Source organism: Chaetodon trifascialis, chromosome 6 (assembly GCF_039877785.1).
Source record: "Chaetodon trifascialis isolate fChaTrf1 chromosome 6, fChaTrf1.hap1, whole genome shotgun sequence".
NCBI lineage: Eukaryota > Metazoa > Chordata > Actinopteri > Chaetodontiformes > Chaetodontidae > Chaetodon > Chaetodon trifascialis.
Genome location: NC_092061.1, coordinates 15,112,165 through 15,139,940, shown reverse-complemented (window position 1 = coordinate 15,139,940; position 27,776 = coordinate 15,112,165). Strand labels below are relative to the sequence as shown.

Genomic DNA, 27,776 nt, shown 5'->3' with positions numbered 1-27,776 from the left:
TATATCTGTGACTCACGTTCAGTAGGAGACTCCTGCATGCTGCTGCCTTGGCTGTTGTAGCTGCAGCCCTCTGGTCCTTGGACTGGAGAACTCTGACTTTGAACAGAAAGGCCATCACGAGTCTGCAGAATGGTCATCAGGTTCTCTGCTGCAGGGGAAGAAAAAATCGGTCAATACTCCAGATTATTCGCCAACCATGACAACTGAACAGAAATCCAGTATACCAACTCACTGTGAAATTAATCACTTCCACTTCTACTGGTGTCCATGTTCAGCACACTGTTCTAATTAACAAATCTTCAGTATCTATTTGTTATTACTGATGTACTTTGCTGATTAGAGCTCAAGCTGAGTTTGGGCTGAGCTGGAAGGAAGCCATCAAACTAAATATACAGATAAGAATGATAACGGTGCAAGTTATCCAGTGCCAAAAGACCTTTTTCATAGCAGATATGTTTACTTTGTTACAACAGGAAAAGCCAAACAAAAATCGAAATTAATGATTGTGATGAAAAGGGCCTTTAGGTGAAACAAAACTAGCAGGAGAATGAGGGAGATGTCAGTGAAGCATGTTCTGCTCATGGCAACACAGTCCTGAAAATTAATATAGGTAAAAACACCAGTGTTGCTGTACTGTTGCTATGTACCGGGACTTTAAGGAATGGATACAATTTGCTTAAGATGAATAAAAATAGAAGTGTAAAACCAGGGTTTCCTTGTAAAGACTCTTGTGTAAATCCCCTATGTTAGGGAGGGCCCTGTCTATAAAAGTGTTTCCCACATGTAGATTTTATTTAGGCTGGCTACCAAAACAGATTTCCCCCACCCAACACACTTTCTTGTATTTTAAAGCTGAAAGTGATTACTAATAAATCTGCCAGAATGGTGCACTCATGTTCATTTTGATGTCGGTCATAATCATTGTGATTAAGACAAGTTGGCCTCAGTGCTTATGAAATGCATTCTTGTACTGGTGTGTGCCTGCAGCATCATGCAGCCCATACTGGCATTTTTTACCTTCTCTGAGTGCAGCTGTGAGCAGTGAGGAGGCCTGTCGTGGCATCTCACTGTCGATGTCTGGTTGGACCAGCAGGTGGCGATGTGGCACAGGCTCTGGCGAGCGGAGGGTTAACTCCGTTAGCTCGGCATAAAGCTGTAACTTCTCCTCCAGGCTGGTGCAGATTCGCTGGTCCTGACCCAACAGCGCCTCTACACAAAACAAACACAAAGATTAGGACTTAATGGTTCTATTAGAGAATGATGATGGTGATGATGATGATGATGATGATGATGATGATGATGATGATGATGATGATGATGATGATGAACAGATAAAATGTGCAGGTGGGCACGCAAATGTTTTCTCACCTTGGAACTTAGTGATCTTCTGAACTCTCACTTCAGCCACCCGCCTGGCCTCCTCTGTCTCAGCACTTCGCTCCTCCTCCTCCTCTTCCTCAGGACAGCTGCCAGGTAGATCAGTAGGTTAGCCAATGAGTAACACACACACATGTGCACATTAACCAGACACACACACACATGAGCACAGATTCTGAAGAGAAGCTCTGACACATGAGCACCCACACAGACAAACACTGTAGCCATGACCTCACACACACACACACACACACACACACACACACACACACACACACACACACACACACACACACACACACACACACACACACACACACACACCTCTCTACAGCTTGTCGTATGTGCCTCATCCACGCATTCCTCTCATCTCTAGTGGCGGTGTGAACTTCATACATCTCTGGTCCCACTGAGGAGGCAGAGATAAGGAACATCCCTCTCTCCTCATTGGCTACTTCACGAACAATGAGCTTCTGCAGAGGGATGACGGGAGGCTTTTGGTCCTGAAAAAGCAGATAAAATGCACAAACATGGGTTAACGGATGGAGAGAAATGGACAGACAGCTAGGCTAATTTCAAAGTGTTTTTCAGGTTGAGGCTTACCACCGCAGCAAATATAAAGCGCTGATCTTTCTCTTGTAGGAAAACCAGAACGTCTGTGAGCAGGAGAGCCAAAGTATCTGAAAACAGAACAACAGAAACACGTGTAAACTGGTTGTCTGTTAAATTCAAAAGATCTTCAGGCACAGATGATCTCATACACACCTTTGAGACGTCCTGTGGCAGTCTTCCAGAAGACCAGCCCTTTATGCTGCAGGTCCCTGTGTTTGCTATGCAGGTCCTGTTTGCGAAACACCTTGCCATTCTTTAGCTTGGCGAAGCTCTTGTTCTCCAGCCGGGCCAGCACTTCCTGAAGTTCCTGACACTTCTCATACTTACTTACAGTCAGGTCCACTGTGGTGATGATGTCGCGGATCTGAGCCAGGGCACTTGACAGGTCAGAGTGTTCCTGGCTTCCCTCTGTGGGGGCAAAGAGGTCACATTAAAGTATATCTTACCCTATGCAAGACACTGTTTTCCAATTAGACAGCACTCAGCTCAGATAATTAGGCTCTTTATATATTCCACACAAAGCAGAAGTAATTAGCGCAAGTCAGCTCTCTGCAAACACAGCAACTTTATACAGACGTAACCCATTAAATACTCGCAAAGTCACAAGTCACTAAAGCAAATGTTCTCAGTCAGGCTATTTTAAAAGAAGAATGTCATGTAACACTAAAAAGAAAAGAATGCAAAATTTATAATATTGTCTCACTTTACCAAAAAGATTCAGTGACACTTTGATGAGCATAGGATCTAGTTGTGTTACAGTACTTTTCATATGATAGTCTGGCCTTAAACATGCAGTACTGCAGAAAATACTTTGACAATGTTACAAACTTTACCCTATGTTTTGATTGAAGGAATGGTACGATACAGGATACGTAATGCATTTCATCCCTTTCTCCCTGAACACATCTTGGCAGGTGATGTATTCAAAGTACAACATTTTACAAAGGCAAGTGCACATTTTCACAGCCCTACCTCTACACTCCTCCAAAGCACCAGGCAACATACATACAACATGTTAGATGGTTCAGAGTACACTCATTACAATGCATCAACCATCTTGTGAGGTAATCGACAATAGTGGAAAAAAAAGGAGCGAGTGAAAGAGAAAGAAAAAAGCGTATCCCCATCTACAATCAAATGCTTTCATCCAGTGGGTAGTTCCCTACGACTGTCAGAGTACAATCACAAAGGTCCCATTTCAAGCAGAACGTTTTCACAGACTCCCTCATTGTAAATTTAATCTTTTCTTGTTTTAGGAAAACAACTGGGTCCTCGAGTCAAGCAGCAGCAGATGGAAGAGTGGTGGATTGCCAGACCACCAAAACTGGCCTATGGGCCAAAAGCCATGTGAATGCAATGATGTCAGACTGGTTTGTTTCATTGTCACCCCAAGAACCGCCCTAATGCATGCCATGGGACAGATTCTTGACAAACATTTTGTTATGTAAGAACATAAAAATGTCCCTTGCCGTGCTCTTTCTGTTGTTGCATGCCACAGACTTAAGAGTTGCATGTATTTTTGGTTTAGGACACAGTAGAGCTGACGTACCTTGAGTGTACTGTAATATCCTCTCCAGCAGCACTGGGTACTTGGTGATGCGTTGAGTGACCAGCAGGATGAATTCAGGCACCTCTCTCCGTCTGACCAGAGAGTTATTGCTCTGTTGCTGTGAGCAGAGAGGCAAACATAAAAATGAAGACTGCATCAAGCAAGATATTTTCTATAAAACCGTCATTTAAAAAGCACCAGAGGTGTGGTTATGGGGGCTTACTTTGACGAAGTTTTGGAGTTTTTTGTTTTGCTGCTGCAGCTCTTTGAAGACATTGACGGCCTCGGTGTGATGGCTGCAGAACTCTCCGTACACCTGCTTCATCTTCTCAGCATTTTCATCTGAGAACTAAGAAAAAAAAGCTGTAAGAGACTGATTATAGACGGTGTATCTGTGTGTGTTTATGTGGCTGAGTGCGTCTTTGCCAACCTGCTGAAGCAGTACATCTCCGATCTGACGGATGAGGTAATTTCGGGGGTTCTCAGGTTGGGTTGCAGCTTGTCGGCGTTCCTGCAGCACTCCAAACAGGTTTCTGTGAAAGAGCAGCAGAGGGTCCAAGCAGGGGAAGATCCGGGCCACACAGTCCCAGTCCAGCTGCAGCTCCTCCACCATGCCTCTCCTGAACACCTCCGACATGACTGTTAGGGTTTGGATGTGGTGCAGCTCCGTCTGCATCAGCTCTATATGGAGGCAGTGACAGTGGATTACAGGCCTTGTACTAATTTGCTTATTGCAAGGTGATTTTTTTAGCTCCACCCACTCAGGTTTGACTCAACCAGTAAGATCTGCTTTACAATTACAGGTACAGTATGCATATTGCATAATGCTCATATAAAATAATGTATTAAGAGGAGGTGCCCCACCATAAATAACATCCTGCCGTTTAACGGTGTGCCTGTCGTGCTGCCTGCAAAACTCCGGAGTGACCGCCAGGCTCCATGACTCCACCTCAAGTCCCAGCAGGTCAGCTGACAGGTCGTTCAGTAGAGAAGCATCAACTGGATCTGCAGGAACAAAAGCAACCTCGACAGTAATTCTCTATCTTATGGTTGTGTGGGTGTAACAGATTATTATGTGAGCTTGTCTTTCTCACCCTGTGCTGTGATTGGCGGCTCGGTTGAGGGGGGAGTCGCTGTGACCGGTGTTCCCTCATCAGACAATGAGCTGTTAGTGCAAGCTGTCACACTGCACTCACCGTCCACCGCTGCTGCATCACTCAGCCTTCTGCGCAGGAGCACAATCAGTTAGATCTGAACACGGGAGGTTTTTCTGGTCTTTGCATGGTTTTATTTATTCAGGCAGTTTAAATCAGATTCCAGTTTCTGGAGGCTGAAGTCACATTTGGCTGATATTTTGTGCCAGTATTCAAGCGTTTCTCAGACACGACCTTTAGGCAAGCTGACCTACCCCACCCATTCAATGGTTAAATTATATGCATGTTATAAATATGTAAATGGTTTAATCTGGTTATATTCAAAATTGAACAAATTCAAATATCATTCTGATACTGCCATCATACCTGCTGTCTATAGAGATGGAGAGGCTTTTGGAGAGCGGGGCGACTGTTTCTCTCTTCTCTCTGGTCGTTGTGGGAAGTGAGGAGGAGGAGGAGAACAGGGAGGCTGGTGAGTTGTCTTTCACAGAGTCTGGAGGAGAGGCCGGGACAATGAACAGGAAAAGGAATCAGTCACACCTCGGAGGCCTCCCATTCTACAAATAAATACTTCACATGTCTGTTTTGCGTTCAGATGCTCTGTTTGTATTTATATAGTCACTGACTGTAACAGTAACTACATTTCTCATCCTTCATTGTTTAACTGGGCATGTAGCCTGCAGTGGTGACGACATGTTCTAGCAACTGAAGCTGACTGTATTTGACCTTGACACCTTGGTCAGACATCAAACACTCTGTGAAGACACACAGCATCGCATCAACAAATAAAATGATCCTGTCAGTGCAGGAGAAATACTCAACCTTTGAACTCATGCACAAACACACATAAACACGATCCAGGCCAGATCCCCCACTGAGATAGATTAAAATTTAACTTGTTTTACCAGGGAAAGAACAACAGGCAAGAGTGGGGGATGAGGAGCAATGGCTTTCTTAATCTGCTACAGGAGGAACGAGGGAGGACAGGTAAGAACTTAATCAAAGACCATGGGAGGGGGCACTCACTCTGTGGGAGAGACAAGGTCTTGCTTTTCATCAGCACTGCATTCCTCTCCTGCAGCTTCTGGAGAAAGACAGAATCACATTAACATCAGCAGCTGTAAACATCAAATTCAGTCGATACTGAAGACAATCCATGCCAAGATAAAAACATTATCAGCCCAGATGCTCTTGTTATGTATCATCAGTTTGTGATGTTCGACACATTCCAGGAGGTCTTTTGTCACTGAGTGTTGGAATTTACTCTTCCTGTTGTACCCACTTCCTCTCTGCCTGCCTCTGCTTCAGCAACTGATTTATATCTTTCTTTGGCATTTTTCCTTTATTGGACAGCAGAGCAGAGTGTGACAGGAAACACAGGGAGAGATGGAGGGAATGACCTGCAACAAAAGCTTTGATTTGAAGGGGGGGGGGTGTTGCTGCCACACAGCACAGCATGTCTGGACATTGTCGGCTGACTGTTACAGATTTCGAATATTTCCCAAAAAGGATGTGAACGTACAGGATTCAGAACAGCAGAGAGTTTAATGAAAGTAATGGCTGTAGCATAGGAACAACATGAGAGGGACAGATTTTCAGTTCAGAAAGTGTTAATTAAAGGCAACCCGTGGCATTTTTGACCACTGTTGGCAGTATAGAGCAAAGTTGTTCGAGTGGGCCCCCATTGTGTTTGTACCATGCATACGCACAAGGACACGTGCAAATGAGTGAGCACACTAGTGCTGATTTGAGACTCCTCTGCTGATTGACGGTGGTAACACGCCAAAAACATATAAATGCAGCAACAAAGGCAGTGAAGAAGAAGGCTGCAAGCTAGTAAACATACATGTAAACAATGCATGAATTAAATGTTTAAAGAATCAGCCTTGCAAATATTCTATGACAAAGGAAACACACTGAACATGTTTGTGTGACACTGAATGTAAACTTAACTTTTGTATTTAAATCTCCACAGGGCAACTTTTAGTCCCCAGTATAGCTCAAGCTCTAATAATGCTACATCCTACATTCCCCATAATCCATTCTATAGCATTGTTAGACTCTTTCTACTCCAAATTTGGAGTCTCTAAGCTCAAGCAGAATTGATAAATTTTCTCAAACTGACAAATCTCCTCCAGAGTAATAAAAGACATTATTCACAGAGTAGTTCCAACTATGGCAAGTAAAGTGACCCAAAATATAAGTGCTTTTAATGTGGAGACATTAAAGGCACCTCAGACATTCTTACAAATTAAAATGACACCCAGTGTTTCTACCTGTGTTATTATCCAAGGCAGCTTTTTCCCCTTTAAACTGATATTTTAAATTATTCATTCAATTATTCATTCATTTTTTTTTTTTTTTTGGAGAAAAAAATGAAGTGAGTGATGTTGGTGGTTACCTTTCCACAGGCTGCGACGGACTCTCGACAGTTTTTATGGACATTCAGGAAACAGTCTACAGACAAAGGCAGATGAAATCCCAGTTAATTTCATCAGTTAACTGATAACAACAAAACCACCACATCTCTGAATTCAGTGTCCAGATGGCTGTCGAAGCGGCCTGCTCCTCGTGATGGATGTTGACTTTGAGAGAGGAAGAAAACTGACATCATGTCAAAACATCAAGGAAGCACGTGAGAGGAGATTTACAGAAATCCTAAACAGTTCAGCCACCACAGACACAAAAACAACAACAGCACTGAGAGTGCAGCACTTACTGGAGCACTGCAGCAGCTCCTTCCCAGAAACAGACTTATCACAGGCCACACAGAGAGCGGGACCAGATGGAGACACAGGAACAAACTGGTGTCCATTAGTGGCTCCTGACTTCTCCTTTCCCTCCTTCACCTCTTTCCCCTTCACCTGAAACACAAGTAAATATTTTAAACTCACTCATTCAGCTAACGTTTACCGCAGTTAATGCCACAATATCACATAAACCTCCAAAGTAGAAATAACAGTGAGCAGCAGGCAGAATGTGGTGGTCGTCCTCTTGCTGAAACACACCTGTTAAAGTGGAGCTAGTTGAGATAAAGGGGCCTCTGAGTGAGATTGTCTGTTTACTTTGTTAAGGTCCATGGAGACTGGCTGCTGCTGAGGTGCTTCATCCCTGGGGGGTGGGAGGGCATCAGGGGGATTCCTCTGTATACGTGTGTGATATTGCAGTGTTTATTTTCTTATCAAACTTTACAGGGAAGTCTAAGAGTGCATGTTTGTTTTTCGACTGTTCATGTGCATCGTGTGTCTGCACATACACGGAAACACGTTCTTGAACACACGCGCACGTGTTTATGAGATTAAGAGTATACTATGGAATGTGTTTTGGTCGCTCATGCTGTGTGGAGGGGGGTCTATGCATTATGTAAGAGGATATTTTCACTGTGTCCCGTTGCTAAGGCCTAAGGAGAGGGAATTTCTCCCTCACCAAATAAAGGCACCGTGCACAGACAATGGCTCCCCAGCACAGGAATCCTGACCTGGCCTGTCTGAGAGGTGCTAAAACTTTTACTGCACTACTTTGGGATGCCTTTAAGCTCTGGCTTTACATTTAATAAAGTTCATCTGTAAGGATTCAATCATGTAGGTGAAATCTTAGCCAGCAGGAGTCATATTTTCCACTGTGTTGCCTCACCTTGGTCTTGTTGCGAGTGCTGGACATCCTGCTCTTGAGAAAGCTGAAGGTCCGGCTGACTTTGTACTTCTCTGACTCGACCTTAGACGGGATTATGTACTTGTCCCACTCCTCGTCCTCGATCCTGTTTCAATGTCAACAGTTAAGTCAGCAGCCATCACAGCTTCTCCCATTATTTTGGCCCATAGAAGACTGCAGCATTCAAGGCCAACATGCACACTCCTAATGAACTAATCATAATTTCAGTACACTAGAGTTGGATAATCCGGTGCATTGGCATCATGCTGGAATGAAAGAATGTCCAGACAGTCTTCCAGGACCCCTGGTCTACAGACTATTACTCTTAACAACATGCTTGGCATGCTTGGAAGTCACTATGGACTCTAGTGGATACTATTTATAGTGTGACCTTGCCAAGATACAATTAATAATGAGTAAACTATCGACAGCAGCTTATGCTGGTTACATTACACATTCTAGGTGAAAGGCAACGTGACAGAACGTAAAAAAGACAAACATGCAATGTCACATCAAACCTAACACTGTGACCCGACATAAAAAGTGTTAATATAATCTACTTCCGAGGGTTCATACATGACCAAATACAGCTGCAAAGAATCCATGTGGTTAATGGGTGAGTTGGGGAATGGTTTTACGACGGGGGTTAGAATGAGTTACGCCACTCATGCATGGCTGCGAGGCCGTTCTGGTGAAAACATACTCTTTGAGGAACTCTGTGAGGGTGAGATGTTGGAGCGATGCACTGCTCTCCTCCTCTGCTGACTGGGCCCGCTTACGGAAACCCAAAACCCTGCATGGATATAACACACCTCAGACCGGGTTGCTGCGTTTCGGCTCATCAGGAGACTCAAAATGTTAATCATGTGATCAACTATTAGAGTCAACAAACCATTTCTGGGCCTAATACAGTGTGTATGGAGAAGAAAGATGACTACGGGTTATATATGTGGATAGTCACAGGGATGTTTATGTTACAGACAGTTTTAGTAAACCTTATAATGTATTAGTCAATGTTTAAGACAGAGACGACATCCACATTTTGTTGACATTAGGTGAAAACTGATGTGTATATTGTGGTATTAATATGATCTATTCTAATACAATAATCTGATGGTCTGATAGGATGATCTAATTGGCTAATATGATCTTCTAAAATGTTTCCTCTGTTAGCAATGCATGGTTATTAGCAAACAAAATGCATTAGCGCATGAGAAATGTTTGAGGCAATGAGATGAAATCAGCTGTGAAATGAATATGGACAGCGGTACTTATGAGATGAAAACGAAAGGAGCACAGTTTGTCACATGGCAGGACTGTAAAGCAACTGTTAATTCAGTCCACTTCTTAAATCTACCCAGAATTCATACTACAATATGCACATACTACAAACGAAGTATCACTGACGTGGTCTAGACATCAGTTTGATGTTTCTGAGGTCTGGAGTCCAGACCTGTTTACTCAGGGTTATTTTGAGGTTGCAATCAGAGCGTATTCTGACCCCAGCCTTGCAACAGGAAGTATGTCACATCCTGCACACTCAGACCCCAACCGCAGGTTTTATACAGGAGATACACGTGCAAACACACACATACACACAGGCAGGCCCATCTAAGCCAATCTCTACCCACTGTTCAACAATGATGCCTAAAAAAGGGAGGAACATGTGGGTGCTGAGTACAGCTGAGCGTATTGCTTCTGATCTCACGACACAGCACACTGGTTTTACCTCTTTTCTCTGGGAGTCTCAGTCAGGCTGAATGCTCTCTGCTCTGTAAGGTAGAGTAACAAGGACAGGCAAATGAGTAAACCAGAAATACATGTCAATAAGAGTGAAGACATCATAAGAGGTTAGAAGTGAATCAGCCAAGTTAAAAACCATCATCCCCGATCAGAATTGAGTTAGAAGCAAGTACAAGAATCCCTGAAACAATCTGGACCCGGCAGACCCCTACAGAGAGCGAACAAACAAAGCACAAGAGTTTCGTCTTGAAAAACCAGATGACACCGAAGACGGAAAATCAAAACCAAGAGGGAAAGTATGCACCCAAATCGAAGCAAAACAGATCCCTCATAGGATCTATGAGAGTTACGTAGAGAGTATTTTTCCAAAGCCTCAGGATATTAAAAAATATGCTGTCGTGAAGATTCAGACCTGAACTTGTCAGTCATCATATAAAAGCGTGTTTGGATGACTATTGTTTTATTAGTGAGAGAAAAAAGTCTTAACATCAAGCTTCGGAGAAAGTCTGCTCTTGAGCTCAAGAGCAATCTCAGCAATTCAAAGTAATTTTTTTCTCAGAGACAGTGGTTTGTGCATTGCACATTACGAGTGCTGCACTCACCACCAAACACAAAATCTCACCACAGATATAGAGCTGCACAACTCGGGCCACAATGAGAAACATTGTTTTGCAAAGTTGTGTGATCTAAATATCTGGGGAAATGATTTTCAATCACTCCACTTCTTCCTCTTCCACTTCCATTTTGTGTAAATATACTTTTAAATTACACCGGGTCATGAAAAGTATTAAGACACCAGATAGGCCTTTTAGTCATGATAACCTCCAGTTGATCCCACGGTTCACCAGAAAGAGCAAAGAGATGCACTGAAGTTTAATCACAGGCCAACCAGCAGTGTATGAGTCGCTGTTTCTCACATTATACTTTTACTTACTAACTTGGTTGAGACGAGAGAGGGATTTAGAGAGAGATAAAGCTTGAAGTAGAGAACGACTGCTGCTGAATGCACCATCTACACAGGACAAAGCATGGCCTTAATGCTGCGCACTCGCATGTATTCATAAACACACACAAGTAGCTGACACTAAACACACATGTACATATTTAGAGGTACAGCTGATTTATGACACCTGTCTGGTCTTGCCCACGTTAGACATGTGGCACATGTGTTCATTCAGCTGGCTCCTGTGAACAGAAAGGTCATGGGGCAAAGGGTCAAAGTTCACCCACCTTCTGCCAGGTCGCTGATGGTTGCGTCTCGGTTTAGCAGCGGCCGTGACGGCTTTGCCTTGGGGGAGGAGTAGGAGTAGGAGCGCAGACGAACCTCAGCCTCCTCTGGGTTCTGGGTGAGGGAGCAGATCAGAAGGAATGGATCAGGCAGAGCCGTAAGAAGGACAGTTTCTCTCCATGTGTGACTCTTTATTCACATTACTGAGCTGTTGACAGTATGGCCTTATCAACTGACGACTGTCTTTTGTACTGCTTTACTTTGCTTTTACTGTGTCACCTGAGTTTTTAATGTTTTAATGTGCTTGTAGTGCACTTTTACTATAAAATCCGCTGCTAAAAATGTTTTAATTGCAACAAGGAACGAAAGAATGACACATAAGGTCCGTTCGTCACATCACATCACAGTGGAAACAGACTCTTAAGGCCCATTTATACCCTCCGGATCCGGACGAAATCCGTCCGTCTGTCCCACACGTTGCCTCCGTAGGGGGCCTTCATACCTCCATCCGTTTTCAGCGTTTTGTCAGTGTGTCCTCTAGGGGACAATGCCAAGTCATAAATTACAGAGCCGTTGTCATGGCAGCCGATGCCTTGTCAACGCTTCTGTCAGCATATACCGGCATCAGTAATGGCGTCAGTAGAGGAGGTTATTATAATGACAGTAATGAGAAATAGGAAAAAAAGATTAGAGAAACCGGTTCTCTTCTTCGTCGGTTTTTAGTTTGACTCATTTTGCTCATTTTGACTCTACACTGCCCCCACGACTTCCAGTGGTTTTGAGTGGTTTCGTCCGGAGAGCTCCGGATGGCTAAGCTCAGAGCCGACGGACAAACTGACGGATGAAACAGCCTCTGGATACGGACGAAAGCGTCCGTATCCGTTATTTACGCAGGGTATAAATGGGCCTTAAGAGGGCATAAACAGGCATCAGACACATACATCGAGTTCTTTCTGAAACCTTTTCAAGTTAAATTTCAACAAAGTTTAAGGCAGATTTTTGAACAAATTATATTTTTCCTATTCAAGTATGTAGTTAAGTAGCATACATGTGACACTGTGCAGAGGTCATTTATGTAGGATAGTTATTAAAGTGAGTTAGGTTAGATTCAGTGGTGGGTTTGTAACATCAGAAATATGGACTTCCACACAGAAATGCCAGAGGGGACACATTCAAATTTAAGACAACTTAATGACTTTTATGGCCAAATATTTAGAAAATTGGAAATAAGGCTTTTTAAGGCCGTGAAGACATCCTGGCTAAGACACAGGTGACCTGCTCATCTGTCAACTGAAGATTAAACTGTGTCTGCTTAGAGAAGCAGGCGATCAGTAAGAATGACCAAAAACTTTTACATGTCTAGTCTAGAGGGCAACGTATAGGTTGTAAAGACAGCGTTTTAATTGATTGTTCAGAATAAAGAAGGAAAAGTTCCAGGCTGTCTCAGGCCACATGGGATTCCACATGCATGGAGAAGACGACTGTAGCCGCATATTTAATACAACACGTTTAATGAAGGCGTACCTTGGTGGACTGGTGCGTACTGTCAGAGTGTGTGCAGTTAAAGTCTGGTGAGGTGTCGAAAGAGTCCCTCTCCTCTCCTGAGCTGGACTGCAGGATGGACTGCTGCTTTGAAGATGAGCAGGGGTACAAATGTCCCAGTAGGTCTTCTTCTCCACTGTCACACTCAAGGCTAGGACTATTTACACACACATACACACATGCACACACAGGCGAAAACACACAAAATTCATTGGCCTGTTGCTACTTCAGTCTACGTGATTACATTCCTGCTGATTGCCAACAGTGGTATGTAAGTTTGATCACGATGCCTTCAACTGTCCCACTGGGGAGGCGTCAGGTTTACGTCCTAAACTCAGCACGCTACAAGATAACATGCTGACTCTGTGTCCATGAAGACCTCCACCATTTTGCACAGATACGTGCACATGATCTTGATTTTGTAAACTGCCATGGATGGTCATCATGGCCAAATCCAGGCTATAATCAGGGTTTAAACTGTGCAGCATTTCGCCAGCTTCAGTGCTCACAGAGGAGACCCTGCAGCACTGAGGAAACTGGAAGGAATGTTCAGCAACTTCAACACACAAACAGCTCAATTGTGTCCAGGCTTCCTGTCACTTTCCGCACCTTCGCTGACTACAATCGCTGCACGAAATGTCAAGAAATGCTGTTGCTGAAATTCCAAACAGATGATGCTTGGTTGTCTGATTGGGTTAGCCACAGGCATATTTTTGATTCGTGTCAACAAGATCACACAACAAAATTTAGAATTTGTGCACTGATTTAGAGTGTTTATTCACTCACTTCATCAGAAGAAAACTCAACCAGATGTGAGGCAGTGACATTAGAATTTCTACAATTAAGCATCATAGTTCACACTTTGAATACCTTTGATTTTTTCATCCAATAACACACAGCAATAGCTTCCTACCTCAGGCCCCGGCTCGCCTCCGTTAAGCTGCATCCTCTGCGATTCAAAGCAGGAGAAACTGGCAGGCACGGCTGTGCCGGACGCTTCTGTGCTCCCTCGAACAAGCGGAAGGGGGAAGCCAGTGGGGAGGAAGGAAAAGACGGGGAGGAAGCAAAGGGAGAGGGGGGAGAGACGCAAGGGGATGGCTCCCTGTGATTCTGCAGGCCACGGCGTGTGAGCGGTGAGGACGGGTGCCGGTTCTGGGAACGGCTCCTTGAATCAGGGGGAGTCGTGGAGAAGGAGTCCCAGCGTGGGCTGCCAACATGGTGTGCAGAGCTCACCTCCTCCTCCTCCCCTGGAGAGCGGTATTTAATGTCAGCGTCATCCACCTGGAACAGAAAAGTGAGAGAGTGAAGGAACCATTCCATGGGCTAATTTGTAGCTGCTGTAATGGAACATTTTACATCATTTGAGGCAAGTCTGCTTTAGCTTAATGTCCTAAACTATATGACTGATGTACAGAATATATTTCAACTTACACTGCTTAGAAAAAAGCACTAATTTCATCCAGACTCACCTGGTCCACCAGCATAGTGTTGGCATACACTCGGTCTTTGCCATGTATCATCGCTGACAGTCTGGCAGCTGCAGCCAGAGTCGGGGATGAGGCCTGGCTTTCCCTTATGGACTGGCTTTTCTCTACAGAGATGGAGGTGGGGGGAGCCACAGAGAGAGAGAGAGAGAGAGAGAGAGAGAGAGAGAGAGAGAGTGAGGGGGGATTTTTCAATATTACATTTGGTTTCCACAGCAACGCCTAATAACTTCTCACAAACACGGGAAGTGACATAGACATCCTGGCAGTCGCATGTCATTGTTCAGGACCAAGAGTCTCCATATGACCGTGTGTGTCTGTGTGGCTCTGTGCACACACACGTGAATGGGTGTGCGTGGAGTGGCGAGCGGGCATCTGTAGGCATGTTTCTTCCCCGCCCTGCGTTCAATACGGCGGCTGAGTGGAAATAGCTCCCGGTGAGCACACAGTAGCATTGAGAGGAACCCTTTGGACACAGTAGAGTCACTGTGAGCAGCAGCCTGGCTTCGCTGTTAAACAGGGGAAAACACTCCTGCTCTCAAAACACACGCCGCTCCCTCTGGGATGTTGCACACAACACAGGCTCTCCACAACACAATTTCTTGGAAAGTATTTCAGGTTAGCAAACAGCCTACAGCTATGAGGCTGAACGTTACTCGCCACAACGCTCAACTATGACAAACCTTTGATGACACAGTTATACTGTTGAAGCCTATTTGCAAAATTTAATGAAATATGACAAAATAAACACTGAACAATTTGTGGTGGTGAGATTAGAAAAAAATCAACTGATACACTAGTCCAACTCAGTAACATGTAAATGTCAAAGTAGATTTAAAATGAACACAGTATTTACAGTCTGTGATGTACACACTATATTAAACTGCGTGTCTATGTATGACTGATAATGAAGGTTTGGGATAATGTGATATGATCAAAAGCTCAAGGACACAGCAGCTACTAAATGGACCCTGAGGAGTTTCCTCAGGCAAGAATGAACTATGAAACTCAACGGGCAAGAGGCGGGGTACACCCTGGACCGGTCGCCAGCGGTGCACATACACACAACCATTCACACCTAGGGGCAATTTAGAGTCACCAATCAGCATGTGAGCATGTTTTTGGTCTGTGGGAGGAAGCCGGAGTGCCCGGAGAGAACCCACACATGCACGGGAAGAACATGCAAGCTTCACCCCGACCCGGGAATCGAACCTGCGACCTTCTTGCTGTGAGGCACACGCACTACCTTCGTGTTTCTTTTGCTCCTACTGTTACTGCTAATAGTCTACAATCAGTGGCGAAACATGTCTCTGTCCCTTCCATGATGAGTTTGCCGCGGTATGTTTGCTGAACAGTAGCACAAAACAATCTTCAGAGGTAAGATATGATCCAGTCTAGAAATAAGCCTTTTATCTGGCACCAATGTTAAAAGCTTATCGCTGATCTTTTACGCATCTGAAATTTTTAGGCCTCAGACTCCAACCATAACCAATCGACATCACCAAATTACAAGGAACTTACCCTGCAGCTACTCATGAACGCTTAAAAATAAATGTCCCCTCGGTGCTCCAGTGGAGCAAACAGAAATAGACTGTGGTTAAATTCAGCAGTCACAGGTATGACAGCATTAAGCATATGAGGTGCAGCGATGAAAAGGAGATCTCGCAATCTGCAAAGCATTCACTGGAAAAAAAGAACCTCTAACCACATTAGCAACCGGTAGTAACAACGCAGTACTCGTCACAGTAACCAGAACAAGCAACCTTATTTGCTCCGTTGTAATATAATTATTCCTAATGAGAGTCTCACCCTATGCTGGTCAAGCCAAGCCTGCAGCGATGCCAGCGGTGCAATATCATGTGTTTGGCACCGCTGATTCCACCTCGCCTCCTCATGCAGATATTAACCTGAGACATAACAGTCCTCTTTAAAAAGCAGCTGACCCATAGCTTATACTTAGCTGCCAAGCTGCAAGCACCGTGGAGAAGAGAAGTCCAGCATTTGTAGCAGAGAATAAATCAGACCAACAATTGGCTGTGCTTCCTGTAGGCGGTGAGCCCAATAAATCTGAGCGGCAACAGGGAGACATTGATGAGGACACCAGATGATCCCTGTTCCATCCAAATGTAAAGACATGGACATGCTGAACCACTGCAGGAAGTTCTTGAACTGCATCATGTCTCCCAGAACCTAAAGGCACTTTTACTTACTGCAGCCAGAAATCAACAGAAAACAGCACAGTATAAACATCACAACCTGTTCTCCTGTTGCTAACAACTTCTGAATCCTCTGTGTTTCATTATACTGTATACGAACCTGAATCCAGATCCATGACACAGTCACGCCAGACCTTCTACTATGTATCATAGGATTAGTTTTAGCCCAATATCAAATCCAGAGAGGGGGTCAGATCTTGGATGAGGGTCAAACCACTGTTTGAAAGCAGATACTGTTTCATAAAAGCCCACTTAAGGAGCTTGACAGACAGGACTAATAGTTAAGGTTCTGGGCCAGGTCCAAAGCCACAGCTGGCCGCCACGGGCCCGATCATTCACACACCTCTGACCCATAAACACCGCCTCGGTGAACATTACTGTCAGGCACTGCGATCTGTGTTTAACATCAGTTACGGGGGGAATAACAGAGAAGAAGCAGGGAGTTCATATTACTAACATGTTAGAGCTGCACAAAATCAATCTTTGTGCCGGAGAAGCTGTCTTTATCGCTGAGGCAGAGACGGCTGTCCACAGGTTGCCATTTCAAAGAGGGTTTTAAGGAATGCAGAGCAGTGCATGGGGCTATTTGTGTAGGATTTTGCTCACAGAAGGTATATTTGGATGTGATGTGATATTCAGAGCATGTCCCTGAGCGAGAGCCAGCCCTATACAGTAGCAGCGCCTGGAGCAGCAGCAGTGAGAAAAAGAGAGTTCGAGCTTTACGGAGATCCAGACAAAGAGCACAGTCACTGCCAGGTTTCCAGACCAGGGCAGTTAAACACAGAGAGTGACCCTTCAACCCATGCACACCCCCGGGAGAGAGAGATCGAGGAAGGCAGGATGGGGGGGGGGGAGTGGGGGCTGTCACAAGGGTTCTTTCTCAAGGTTTTCTCTCTTTGGAAGCTGAGCTGAAAATGGCAAAACAAAAAGTTCAAGACAAACAGAGCATCATAAGTGCCTCACTAAACAACTGTCACTTTGGAGAGAGCTGGGAGAAATTAGGAGCAGAGTGAAACAACAAGCCGAGTCTGAAAGAATCACAGCGGAGCGTGTTATTACCTCATGAGAGGGGAGAGGTAATTGTTCGACTTCAGTGCTCATGGAGGGCCGTTTAAATCATTAAAACAATTGTCCACCAAAATCCACAAACCCACTCTGAGTTATGACACCTGCGGTCAAACATCCCGGTCCAAGCATCACATTGTGCGTTCTCGCTGTGTTTACATTTCAGTGCGTCACCCGGGCCGAGAGATCCAGAAAGAGGTAAACTCAGAGTGAGCGCCGATCCGTCCTCAGAGTGGAGAAATAAACTTGTGGCTCCAGCACACCTGAAATCACATTTCTCTTTGCAGGTGCATTGATACACCAGAGCTGTTTTACTTCAGATTGTGACTTCTGAAAATGTCTTACATCCTTTTGGAGAATATATAGTCACTTTATGGAGTTCATATACCACGGCTGTTTCTGTTTCTGTGAATTGCACAAACGGGCTGTGTGTGTAAAAATTGCTGATGTCAATCACAATTAAGAAGCAATAACATGGATAATCTTGAAGAGGTTTATGGTGAAAGAAGAGGAAAAGAAGACTGGAGTTGAGCCATGACACAGACATGGCAGTAACTCGATCTTCCTCTGTGTCTCTCTCTCTCTCTCGCTCTCTCTTCCCAAAAAACACACACAGTCACTTGCACACAAGCAGTGAACTGTTTAACCATTCTGGTTGGATTTGCACTATTTTAAGCATTCTGCTCAGCTCTCCCATGACTAATGATGAAGCTACAAAGTTGTACGCCAAGTTTAAGCATCGGGACTAATTTGACTTTGGTTCAGTTTCTTATAAAAACACAATAAACTGTGGCAAACACTGAGCTTGAGCTCCAAGGACACTTCAGTGACACATAAACAAAAAACTGATTATGACAGGTGCCTGAGTATACATACATGAGGGCATTAATCACATGGACCCCATCCGTCACATGAGGCCACGACTCCTCCGCGGGGTTCATTCACACACAAAAGAGCCAGAGGATGTCCAAAGCCCCAAAGCACTCAATCAGCCTCGAGTAGACGTCTGACATTCCCCAACATACTGTCAGATATCAGGTTACATCACTGGCAAATATGCAGTTATCTCACTCTGATTGACTCGCTGCTGCAGAGGAGGTCTGTGAATAAGCATGTGTAATGGGAACAGTCTAATTTTAACTGTATTGTTCCACAGTGAGCAGTGAGACGTGTCTGCCAGGAGGGCAGTTTACCATCTGTAACATGAGAAAAGAGATGCGACTGAGAAACAGTCTGTGTGGATACCAGTTAGCCACTTTCTGTCTGACCTTCATCCAAATGCATCTAATGTCTGTCAAACTCTGCAGCAGTTAACGCTTTGTCTCCGACTGTCTGCGAGGAGTATTTGTGAAATCAAAAGCAGCCTTGTTGACTTTAATGGCTACTCATACAGCAAAGAAATAACTGTCAGTGTGACAGTATGGAAAGATAATTCTTCTCTCAATGAATAAATCAAGATTCCCGCATCTGCTAATGACAGTACCCCTCAGTGTTACCTTTTTTACCCGTCTTCCTGCGCATCCTCATCTTCGGAAACGAGGGCCACGAGTAGTTGAACGGAGAGTCCGAGTCAGAATCCATGATTTGCAATCTTCAAGAAACTCTTCATCCAACCAGCTCAGGGTGTTTGATAAAGAAATGAACAGCGCCTCAATTTACATCCATTTCCCAATGACTGGACAGACTAGCTGCAGTGTTCACTCTCCTTCTTCCAGAGCCCCACTGTAGACAGTTTGACACTTCAGGAGTGAGCCAGCATGTTCGCCTCTGTCTCCCCCAGCCACCCCTCCCCCTAAAATCCACCCCTTCTGGCTCCACAGCTCTGCCCCCAACTGTCCGACAGAGCGGGGACCGAACCCTGTCACCCTCTGCTCCTTTTCTTGAGTTTCCTCTCTATCTACCACTTTCCTGTCTTTCTGACTGCTCCTCAAAAATCTGTGCCAACCTTTGGGTCTCCAAGTCTTTCCCTCTCCCCCTCGGTCACTCATCTACCACACACAGTATGGAGGGAGAGGGAGGGAGAGCAACACATGCTGGCAGGAGCAGGGGGAGGAGTGTACTGACGGCCGGAAAGAGTGACTGAAGGAGGGAGAGAAACAGAAAGAGACAAAATCAAACATAGGAGTGACTTCAGAACCTACAGCGAAGACAAACACGAGGGCAGACAGCTTCGCGGAGGTGAGTCTCAGACACGGGAGAAATCATTAACCCTGTGAGTTCATGATTACTTCAGAGATATGCCAGGCTGCAGAGCAGCACACTCCACACACTCCAAGGTACAAGCCATTCACCCCAAATATGTCTGATACCACGTCTGAAGAGAGTCCTTCTCGATCACTCCATTCTCTCTGTCTCTTTCTCTATATTTTAGCATGTCAAAGCCAAGCTGAGGGGAAAGGGGTTTGGAGTGTGGGGGGTGGAGAGGGTGGTGGTGGTGGTGGTGGTAGACTGCCAGGTCAGCAGCCTCACCATGGAGACAGCAGTGAGAGCTGCTGCTGTTTTCTTCTTCCATGCAGTTTTTTTTTCTCCCCCTTGTCCTCCTCTTGCCAACTTGCAGGAGTGCAGCGCTCCATTTGCAGCAGCAAGGGTACAAGTACATTTGGCTAGAGGTGGTAAAAGTGAGAGAATGGGATGGTGAAGGGGTTTAAGAGACAAATCAGACAATGGCACCCTGGAAAGAGGCCAAGCATGGGTTTGTAAATGCACGTAAATTAAGGAATGCGATAAAAAAAGAGAAAACGGGATGAGAAGGGTTTTGTAGGTGAATATATGCAGAGGAGGTACACTGAGACTATAGAAAGTAGTTTCTGTGTGTGTGTGTGGGGGGGGGGGTGATAGAGGGTGTTGGCACTGTACTCGTGAACATTAATGCTGCCTTTGTGGGGTCTGTGTGAGGTTTAATCCTTTTTTCCGTTCTCCAATTAGATCCCTCAGCCGGGGTCGGAGACTCTTGTTAGCGTTCCTGGCATTGCACTCATCGTCTGTTGTCACGCTGCCAAACTATCCATATCATAAATCCCTTTCTCTTACCCCTCCATAACACACACACACACACACACACACACACACACACACACACACACACACACACACACACACACACACACACACACACACACACACACTGACCCCCCATTCTCACACTGCTCCACTCTCCTCTCCCTGGGGATCTTAACAAGCTGCTGGAAAACTACATTCAGCAAAGCCCTGGCAACCCCCATTCAGCCACAAACACCCCCCTTTTTTCACTTCCCCATACCCCCTTGCCCCCTTCAGAGCGCTCTTCCCTACTGCACTCTACCTCCCACGCACACAAGTGCACATAAACACTGACAACACACACACACACACACACACACACACACACACACACACACACACAGACACTGACCTCCTTCCCTTCTTCAGCTATGGACAGCAGAGCTCCTCAGGATGAAGAGGCCTTTTTGCTGTTTGTTCACTAAACTCACATTAAAACGCTGACCTGGGAGGATGGGACCCGGGGGCACGAGTGCATAAGCCTGTCTGTTTGTGTGTGTGTGTGTGTGTGTGTGTGTGTGTGTGTGTGTGTGTGTGTGTGTGTGTGCATGTGTGTGCATGTGTGTGTAGGTATTTGAGGGAAGTGTGTGTTCTGGGTGGGGTATTTGAATTTTGGGGGCATCAGGAGTGCAGGGGTGGGGGGAAAGAGGAAGGAGGCAGAAAGACGGAAGGCATGAGAGAGAAAGTGTCCTTTTTTCTTAAGAAGTCTGAACTATAACTCTTACATTGTAAACCTTGCACAACCTGCTGTGGCAACGTTGTATTTCATTACATTCATGCTAATAAAGTCACAGTAATGTGATTTGGAGAGAGGAAAGAGCTGACGTGAAGAAGACGGGGGGAACATGACAGCTAAACTCAAAATTCCTCATCCCTTGCTGAAGCTTCGGGTACAGAAGTTCTGTCTGTCTATTTGATGACGCATTCGCTGAAGTCAAGCGTCCGTATCGCATGTGACAAAAACAGGACTGGAATCCCACTATCTGCTTCACTTTTGCTTTAAAAAATAAAAACCTGCCGGTCACTCGTAACGCCCGACGGCTCAGGAATGTCTAATGAGGAACTGAAATTCCTCAAGGGTCAAATAAGCACTGTAATCCTGGAAGAATTACATGTATAAAACCTGAGTCATTTTCAGTCTGAGCTGCTTGTTTTTATTCAAACATGGCATTGAGGGGAAACTTGGAGAAAACAGGATTCGAGTGACCAGCGTTATTCGTCTGAACCACAAAAAGAGCTTGATGGGATTGATTGAGGTCACAGGCAGGGAGCCTTCAAAGACAACACAGAAAATATGAAAGCCCTCAACCAGCTCACAAACACACTCACAAACACACATATGCACACTATACAAAATGGCTAAACCATATAGCATGGAAAACAACACCAGCCACAGGAAGTTCAGATTGTAGATGTCCACTGCCAAGTGTTATAAAGCCGAAGCCTCAGCTTGTAACCACAGCATTCTTACACTGAGGCATCGGTCTGCTCTGCAGCAACACGAGCCAATTATTAACCCGCAGGATGTTCCCACTCTCAAATCCTTCCCTTCCCGTCCAGAAGCAGATCAGAGTGAAGCCACCTCCAGCTACCTAGTTAGGATTAATTTCTGTTCCTGTCACCGCTGGCAGGAATAGGATGACTCATTTTCTGCGAGTGAGCTCTATGCATGCCATATTAAAGAGATTCCTCCTGAGTGCGACAATCACTGCAAACACAGAGTGACAAGACTCCAGAGACTCCAGAGAGAGGGGGGCAAGACAGGCCAGGGGGCTGAAATGTGATCCTATAGTCCGCGGGGATGGTAGACAGCCATAGCTGGGGATTAGAGTTGAGTTCCAAGTTCTGTTCAGGAAAGGAAATGTTTCCTGCAGTTGGACTCACTTAATGATGAGAAGCAACTTGGCTGGCTCCCTATAAATATAGCACCACCTAAAACAACAGTGATCAATTTCAGTCTGCACAAAACATGAGCTACAGCTGAGGCACCGCAAGCTCTAAAATCTTGCGGTGCCTCAGGGGTGTTTAAAAATAAAATCAATAAAAGTCTTTACCAGAGTCAGGCTGCAGTGGATCGTCTTCTTCATCCTCCTCATTCAGGCAAAACATCAGCGGCTCCTCATACTCCTGAGTGAAGAAACAGGGAACCTTTGACCAAACAGCAGTGAGCCCTTCTCTTCAGGCTACAAGCACACCACAGAAACTAAAAAAGGAGCAGAGGTAAGTACAAAAACACAAGTGTCTGGCAAGCACCTAGGTGTGTGACGGAGAAAAATCAATTAGGTAACCATCTGTGGCACATAAAACAAGTCCTATCCGATGACCAGGATCAATCATGAGCCACACCTCTCGAAACATGAAATGCACGCTTGACCGCTCACAAAGTTGGCTATTCAGTGGCGCGTGCAAGGTGCCAACTCCGACACCTTAACAATGAGAGCGAAACAATGTGGGCCATTGAAAGGGCAGTCAGCGCCTCGTTCTAGCCGTGACCGCTGTTTGCCACTGGCTGATGCAGATGTTCATGGAGATTGAATGGAGATTTGACATGAGATATCCAGGACTTTTTTTAAGTAACACCTGTTGAAAAATAGAAAAAATGCTCTGGACCATTTTGGAAAGACAGGTAACTCATGTTCATATTCGACTCAACTCATCAGATAAAGCTGTTTAAACGCAAGTTCCAGGGAGGTTTACAGTTTGAATGGTCACATTTTAGTCCACAGCTCTTGATGCATTATTATGAGAAAATGACTGTCCTTGCAGCAAATACTCACATTTTCTTCTAAAGCAGAGGTTCCTCCATTAATATCAGAATACAGTGCTGAAAGAGGAGAAAACATTCTCAGACGCAGCCATTAAACTTCAAAAGAGGCTCAAGTAAGCACAGATGTTTTTCAGTTTTTAACGATGTACAGTACGGTCCATGTAAGGTCTTATTTTTCTCTTCATAACCTGCGTAGATTCTTTACCATGTGGCCTTGATCTCTTCTCTTTTCACTTAACTACCATGTGCATCCCAGATCAAAGGACACGGTACATGAGTGATAACCAGAAACAAAGCAGCAACACGCAGAAATTAGTGTTTGGGTGGTTTTGATACAAGGCCTGGGGGTCAGGGACAAATTTAAAGACAGGAAATGCAGGAGAGGGAAGTGGCAGCGAGCCATGAAGCACATATAGGTGGAGAGAGAAAGTTAGAGACAGAAAAATACATGTGAGGAGGTGAAACAAAGAGCAAAGGCCAAGAAAGGAGATGATGTGAAAGTTCAGGGGCAAAGAGACAGAGGGAGACAGAAGGGAGCCAATCTTGTAAAAGAAACTGGGAGCCTGTAAATTTCATCCTGGGAAGTGACCAGATTTATATTTACAGTTTTGCTGCATGTTGCAACACATATACCCACGAAATATACTGACACATAAATAGAAACAAAATTTATGACTATTTTCATCACAGATTATCTGTTAATGATTATTGTTTAATGATCTTTTTTGCTAAATTGTTAGAGCCATCACTAAACTGCCTGTTGTGTCCAAACAACAGTTCAGAAGCAAGAGATTTAAACATGCAGTGATATAAAACGGAGAAGAGCAGAAAACATTGGAGAAGCTAAAACCAAGCTTTTTTTGTCTTGAAAAATTGATGCTGATGCTTTTCCAGTCCATCAGCTAACCTATGAGTCAGTTATTTTTAAACTAACATTTAATAAAAACATATTGCCTGGCTGCTCTGCTGTCTTGCAAACTAACGCAGTGATCCATGTGATCAGTGAACCACCCAAATCCACCCAAACGCTCTATGACTCATCTGTTTGGTTGCTTAGGATCATATGACCTTCTTTCACTGTTGATCAGATTCACACAAGACGCTGGAATCCCCTTTGATGTATTTTTCCAAAAGCCTGATTCCTCCACAGGAATCTTTCAGTGTCACCACCTGCTTTCCCCCCCTTCATTTTTTTTTTCACACACTTACAATACTACAAAGTGCCACCAGAGGGCAGTCAATGTCTGTCAATACTGTAGGCTGACTCTCGCTTCATAAACTGCTAGAACAAAAAATGGCAGACCACTGCAACATAAAGGAGAAGAGTTAAGACGGGGTGGTTTAGTTTAACCAGGCCTCTCAAATCCCACAAAGCAAACAGAGTAGGAAGGGTTTGATACCGTTCTCCATGGGATCATCCACCAGTTCTTCCTTCTCTAAGATGGTCTCCACACGTTCCCTCCTCAGTGCTTTGATCTGTGTGTGAATATGGTTCAGTAAACTGATTTTGCCTCCAAGCTTACTTTATATGTGAAATTACACATTTTCCAACCGACTTTATTTTGATGGTACTTCCAGGTACATTAGTACAGGCACAATCGTTAATTAAATTTCAGGCTTATTTGCATATTTCATCATGAAATGTCTGTTCTTCAAGCTCCTGGACTTACCTAACTGACCTTTACCAACACCAGACAACCCTGGCAACCCAGACTCACCTCTCTGAGGAAGTCCTCATCTCTGAGCCGGTCTCTGAGAAGCAGGATGTCAGCGTGCCGACTTTCCTCCGAGCTCCACCGCAGGTTTTGTCGGACGCTCAGAGTCAGGTTTCCCGTATCATGGCAGAACCGCAGCAAGCGGGACCGGTCTGCCCACACCTGGGACAGGCCTGCTGGAGGGGTGGCCAGAGGGTTGGGTGGGCTGCAGCACAACAGGTGGGTTAATTTAATCACACACACAACGCACAAAAAAGTGGACTTTCCAAGCTATTAGAATATATAACAAATCTCTAAAAGCACCGAGTGTCACTCAGTGCAGATGATTGTGTTCTCTTTTGTCAGGCTGCAGAAACAGGTCTGTAAAGCTGTGCTCAAGATTTATGAATCCCGACTGAGCACAAAACATTCCTGAGTTTGACAGGTCATACAGGTGTTTAGCATTTTATCTGTTCATAAAATCTACATCAGCAAGCGTATTTACAGTATTTAAGACACAAAAAGATGCAAAGCACCTGGGGTAATAGCTGTTAGCAGTTAGCAGTTAGCAAGAGGCTTGTGGGCCTTACTCTGTGCAGTTTGCCTGTTCCTGTTCTCACGCAGGTTAGGTGAACTGGTGACGCTAAATTGGCTGTAGGTGCTAATGTGAGTGTGAATGCTTAGTTTGTCTACATGTCTGAGTCCTACCATTGACTGGTCAGCCAATGTCAGCTGGGATCAGCTCCAGCCCCTCCGTGACCCTCTAAAAAGGATAACTGGGTACAGCTAATGGACGGATTAAATTGAGTAACGCTGGGTTGTTTCTATATCTGAAAGAGCTTTCCCTTACTGTGTGTGGGAAAGCTTTGCACTGAATGCATAATGTTACAGTAAAACAGTGATTCATTTGTCAGTGTCTCCCTGAAGTGCCATAGCGGAGCTCATAATCTTACTGTGTGAGCAGCTCCAGGAGCTCGGTATCGCCTGCTGTCTTTGCCAGCTGCAGCGGTGTGACTCCCTCTTCATTTGGCAGACTGGCGGCCATCAGACCCCCCGGCTGACAAAGCAGCAGCTCCGCCAGCCGATACAGACCCCATCGCACAGCCAGGTGGAGGGGAGACTCCCTGAGACTGCGATCTGGGGATGAGGGCAGAAGCATAAAAACAGAAAAAGTATAACTGCAGAGATTAAAGTATGCGGCAGAATTGAAGGCAGCTGCTGAATGGAAGAGCGAGGTGAGATAAAGAGTGAGATGAGAAAAAAAAAAAAAGCCAGCGGCAGACTGTGAGAAAGATAGGAGTGAAGTGACATGTCAAGAATCTCGTCTCGATATCCACCTCCCCATGATAATTAACCTAAATGTCAATGATTGATTCCTTCTTTTGCGCAGCACTGGATCCCTCTGCTCCACTGACCCACTTTAAGGCAATGAAAGCTTTTCAACAAAGAGGTGGCGTTTTTCTTCTGTACCTGCCACTCAATGCAGTCCAGCAAGGTCTGTATCCAGGTAACTGGCGTGCATCAAATCAGCTACAGTCAGGCGATCGGTAAGCTCGGGAATGCTCTGTATTTTTAAAAGGGCAGCATACATTCACCATAATCTTACATTATGTCAATCTCCAAACATTTCAAGAGGTAAAAAAGAAACAGAGTTAGCACATGTCAGCCTGGTCAAGGGAAAATTACTGGATCTTATTAATTTAACTCCCACCAAAATAATAGGAGCACCTTACAACGATATACAATACAAGCTACATGTCTACTGTAGCCACTGCTCCTGCCTGCTAATGAAGTTTTGTGTTTTTTGGGATGTGTCGTCAAGATTTTTGTGACTTTCACTGATAATACTGCAGCATTTGTGACTAATTCACCAGCAGTTCAGACAGACTTTAACTTGTATAACAATACACAGTATGACAGCTGTCATAAAGGTCTGACAGCCACCATTTTCATTGTTGAGTGTTCAAGGCAACGCAAAGCAACTTACAGAGGCACAAAGAGGCCAGACAGATGCCGTCTGAACTGACTGTGCATCAGACACAAGCCCTGCAAACATGTGGCAAGAGGTGAAGAGTCACAAATCAAATGAATGAATCAAATGAATCACAGATATGATACACTAGCACTGGTCAATGCGTTGACAACACTGACTGAGGGACATTAAATAGGACATGACCACCAACTATACCCTCAACAGTGACCATCAAACACAATCAACACCTTAAACATTAAAAACCAAACATTCATCACAACTGATATTCACTGCAAGGGCCTAAGGCCTGAAAGGTGTTTTATTTAATTAAAGATGACATTTCTGTCCAGTTTGCCTTTGTATTATAGTGGACAGGAGAGTGTTACAAACACAAGGATGATGGGTGATAAAAGCCCCTTGCACACATGCTGTAGCTAATCCATGCTTCAAATCCAGTAAAAGAAGTTAATGTACTTTACTTTTATATGAGTTTCATTGTGTTTCCTATTGAGGTTACTTTATAGAAAACCACCAGACAGGAACTGGTGAAATTAAACCCAGGTTTTTACTTTACGGATCTAAAAGGCTGCACTTCAGTTCTTAAAAAGCCAGTTTTTCTATTTGTCCAAGAATATTCTGCATCCAAAACGCATCAGGGCGCAGGCCATGTTGGGCTATAAAAA

At 44.7% G+C, this 27,776-nt stretch overlaps 1 protein-coding gene across 5 annotated transcripts in view; it reads right to left on the bottom strand.

The window, feature by feature from the left end:
- The window catches only part of LOC139332332 (rho guanine nucleotide exchange factor 28-like), a 38,642-nt gene that overhangs the window by 4,089 nt on the left and 6,777 nt on the right, over positions 1-27,776 (bottom strand). For 2 of the 5 annotated variants that reach the window (XM_070964198.1, XM_070964199.1), the window contains exons 6-32: positions 26,075-26,258; positions 25,146-25,347; positions 24,828-24,903; positions 23,438-23,484; positions 22,715-22,787; positions 14,326-14,447; positions 13,770-14,137; positions 12,839-13,013; positions 11,317-11,428; positions 10,073-10,115; positions 9,047-9,136; positions 8,326-8,449; positions 7,412-7,556; positions 7,094-7,149; positions 5,719-5,776; positions 5,059-5,185; positions 4,633-4,763; positions 4,403-4,543; positions 3,969-4,219; positions 3,762-3,887; positions 3,539-3,656; positions 2,143-2,397; positions 1,981-2,057; positions 1,702-1,880; positions 1,369-1,466; positions 1,018-1,209; positions 17-148 (exon numbers count right to left, since the gene is read on the bottom strand). In XM_070964198.1, coding sequence (XP_070820299.1) covers positions 17-148; positions 1,018-1,209; positions 1,369-1,466; positions 1,702-1,880; positions 1,981-2,057; positions 2,143-2,397; positions 3,539-3,656; positions 3,762-3,887; positions 3,969-4,219; positions 4,403-4,543; positions 4,633-4,763; positions 5,059-5,185; positions 5,719-5,776; positions 7,094-7,149; positions 7,412-7,556; positions 8,326-8,449; positions 9,047-9,136; positions 10,073-10,115; positions 11,317-11,428; positions 12,839-13,013; positions 13,770-14,137; positions 14,326-14,447; positions 22,715-22,787; positions 23,438-23,484; positions 24,828-24,903; positions 25,146-25,347; positions 26,075-26,258 — 3,702 coding nt within the window. Of the gene's footprint in view, positions 1-16; positions 149-1,017; positions 1,210-1,368; positions 1,467-1,701; positions 1,881-1,980; positions 2,058-2,142; positions 2,398-3,538; positions 3,657-3,761; positions 3,888-3,968; positions 4,220-4,402; positions 4,544-4,632; positions 4,764-5,058; positions 5,186-5,718; positions 5,777-7,093; positions 7,150-7,411; positions 7,557-8,325; positions 8,450-9,046; positions 9,137-10,072; positions 10,116-11,316; positions 11,429-12,838; positions 13,014-13,769; positions 14,138-14,325; positions 14,448-19,117; positions 19,420-22,714; positions 22,788-23,437; positions 23,485-24,827; positions 24,904-25,145; positions 25,348-26,074; positions 26,259-27,776 lie in introns of those variants that run through there. The other 3 variants (XM_070964201.1, XM_070964202.1, XM_070964203.1) reach the window with 3 other exon arrangements.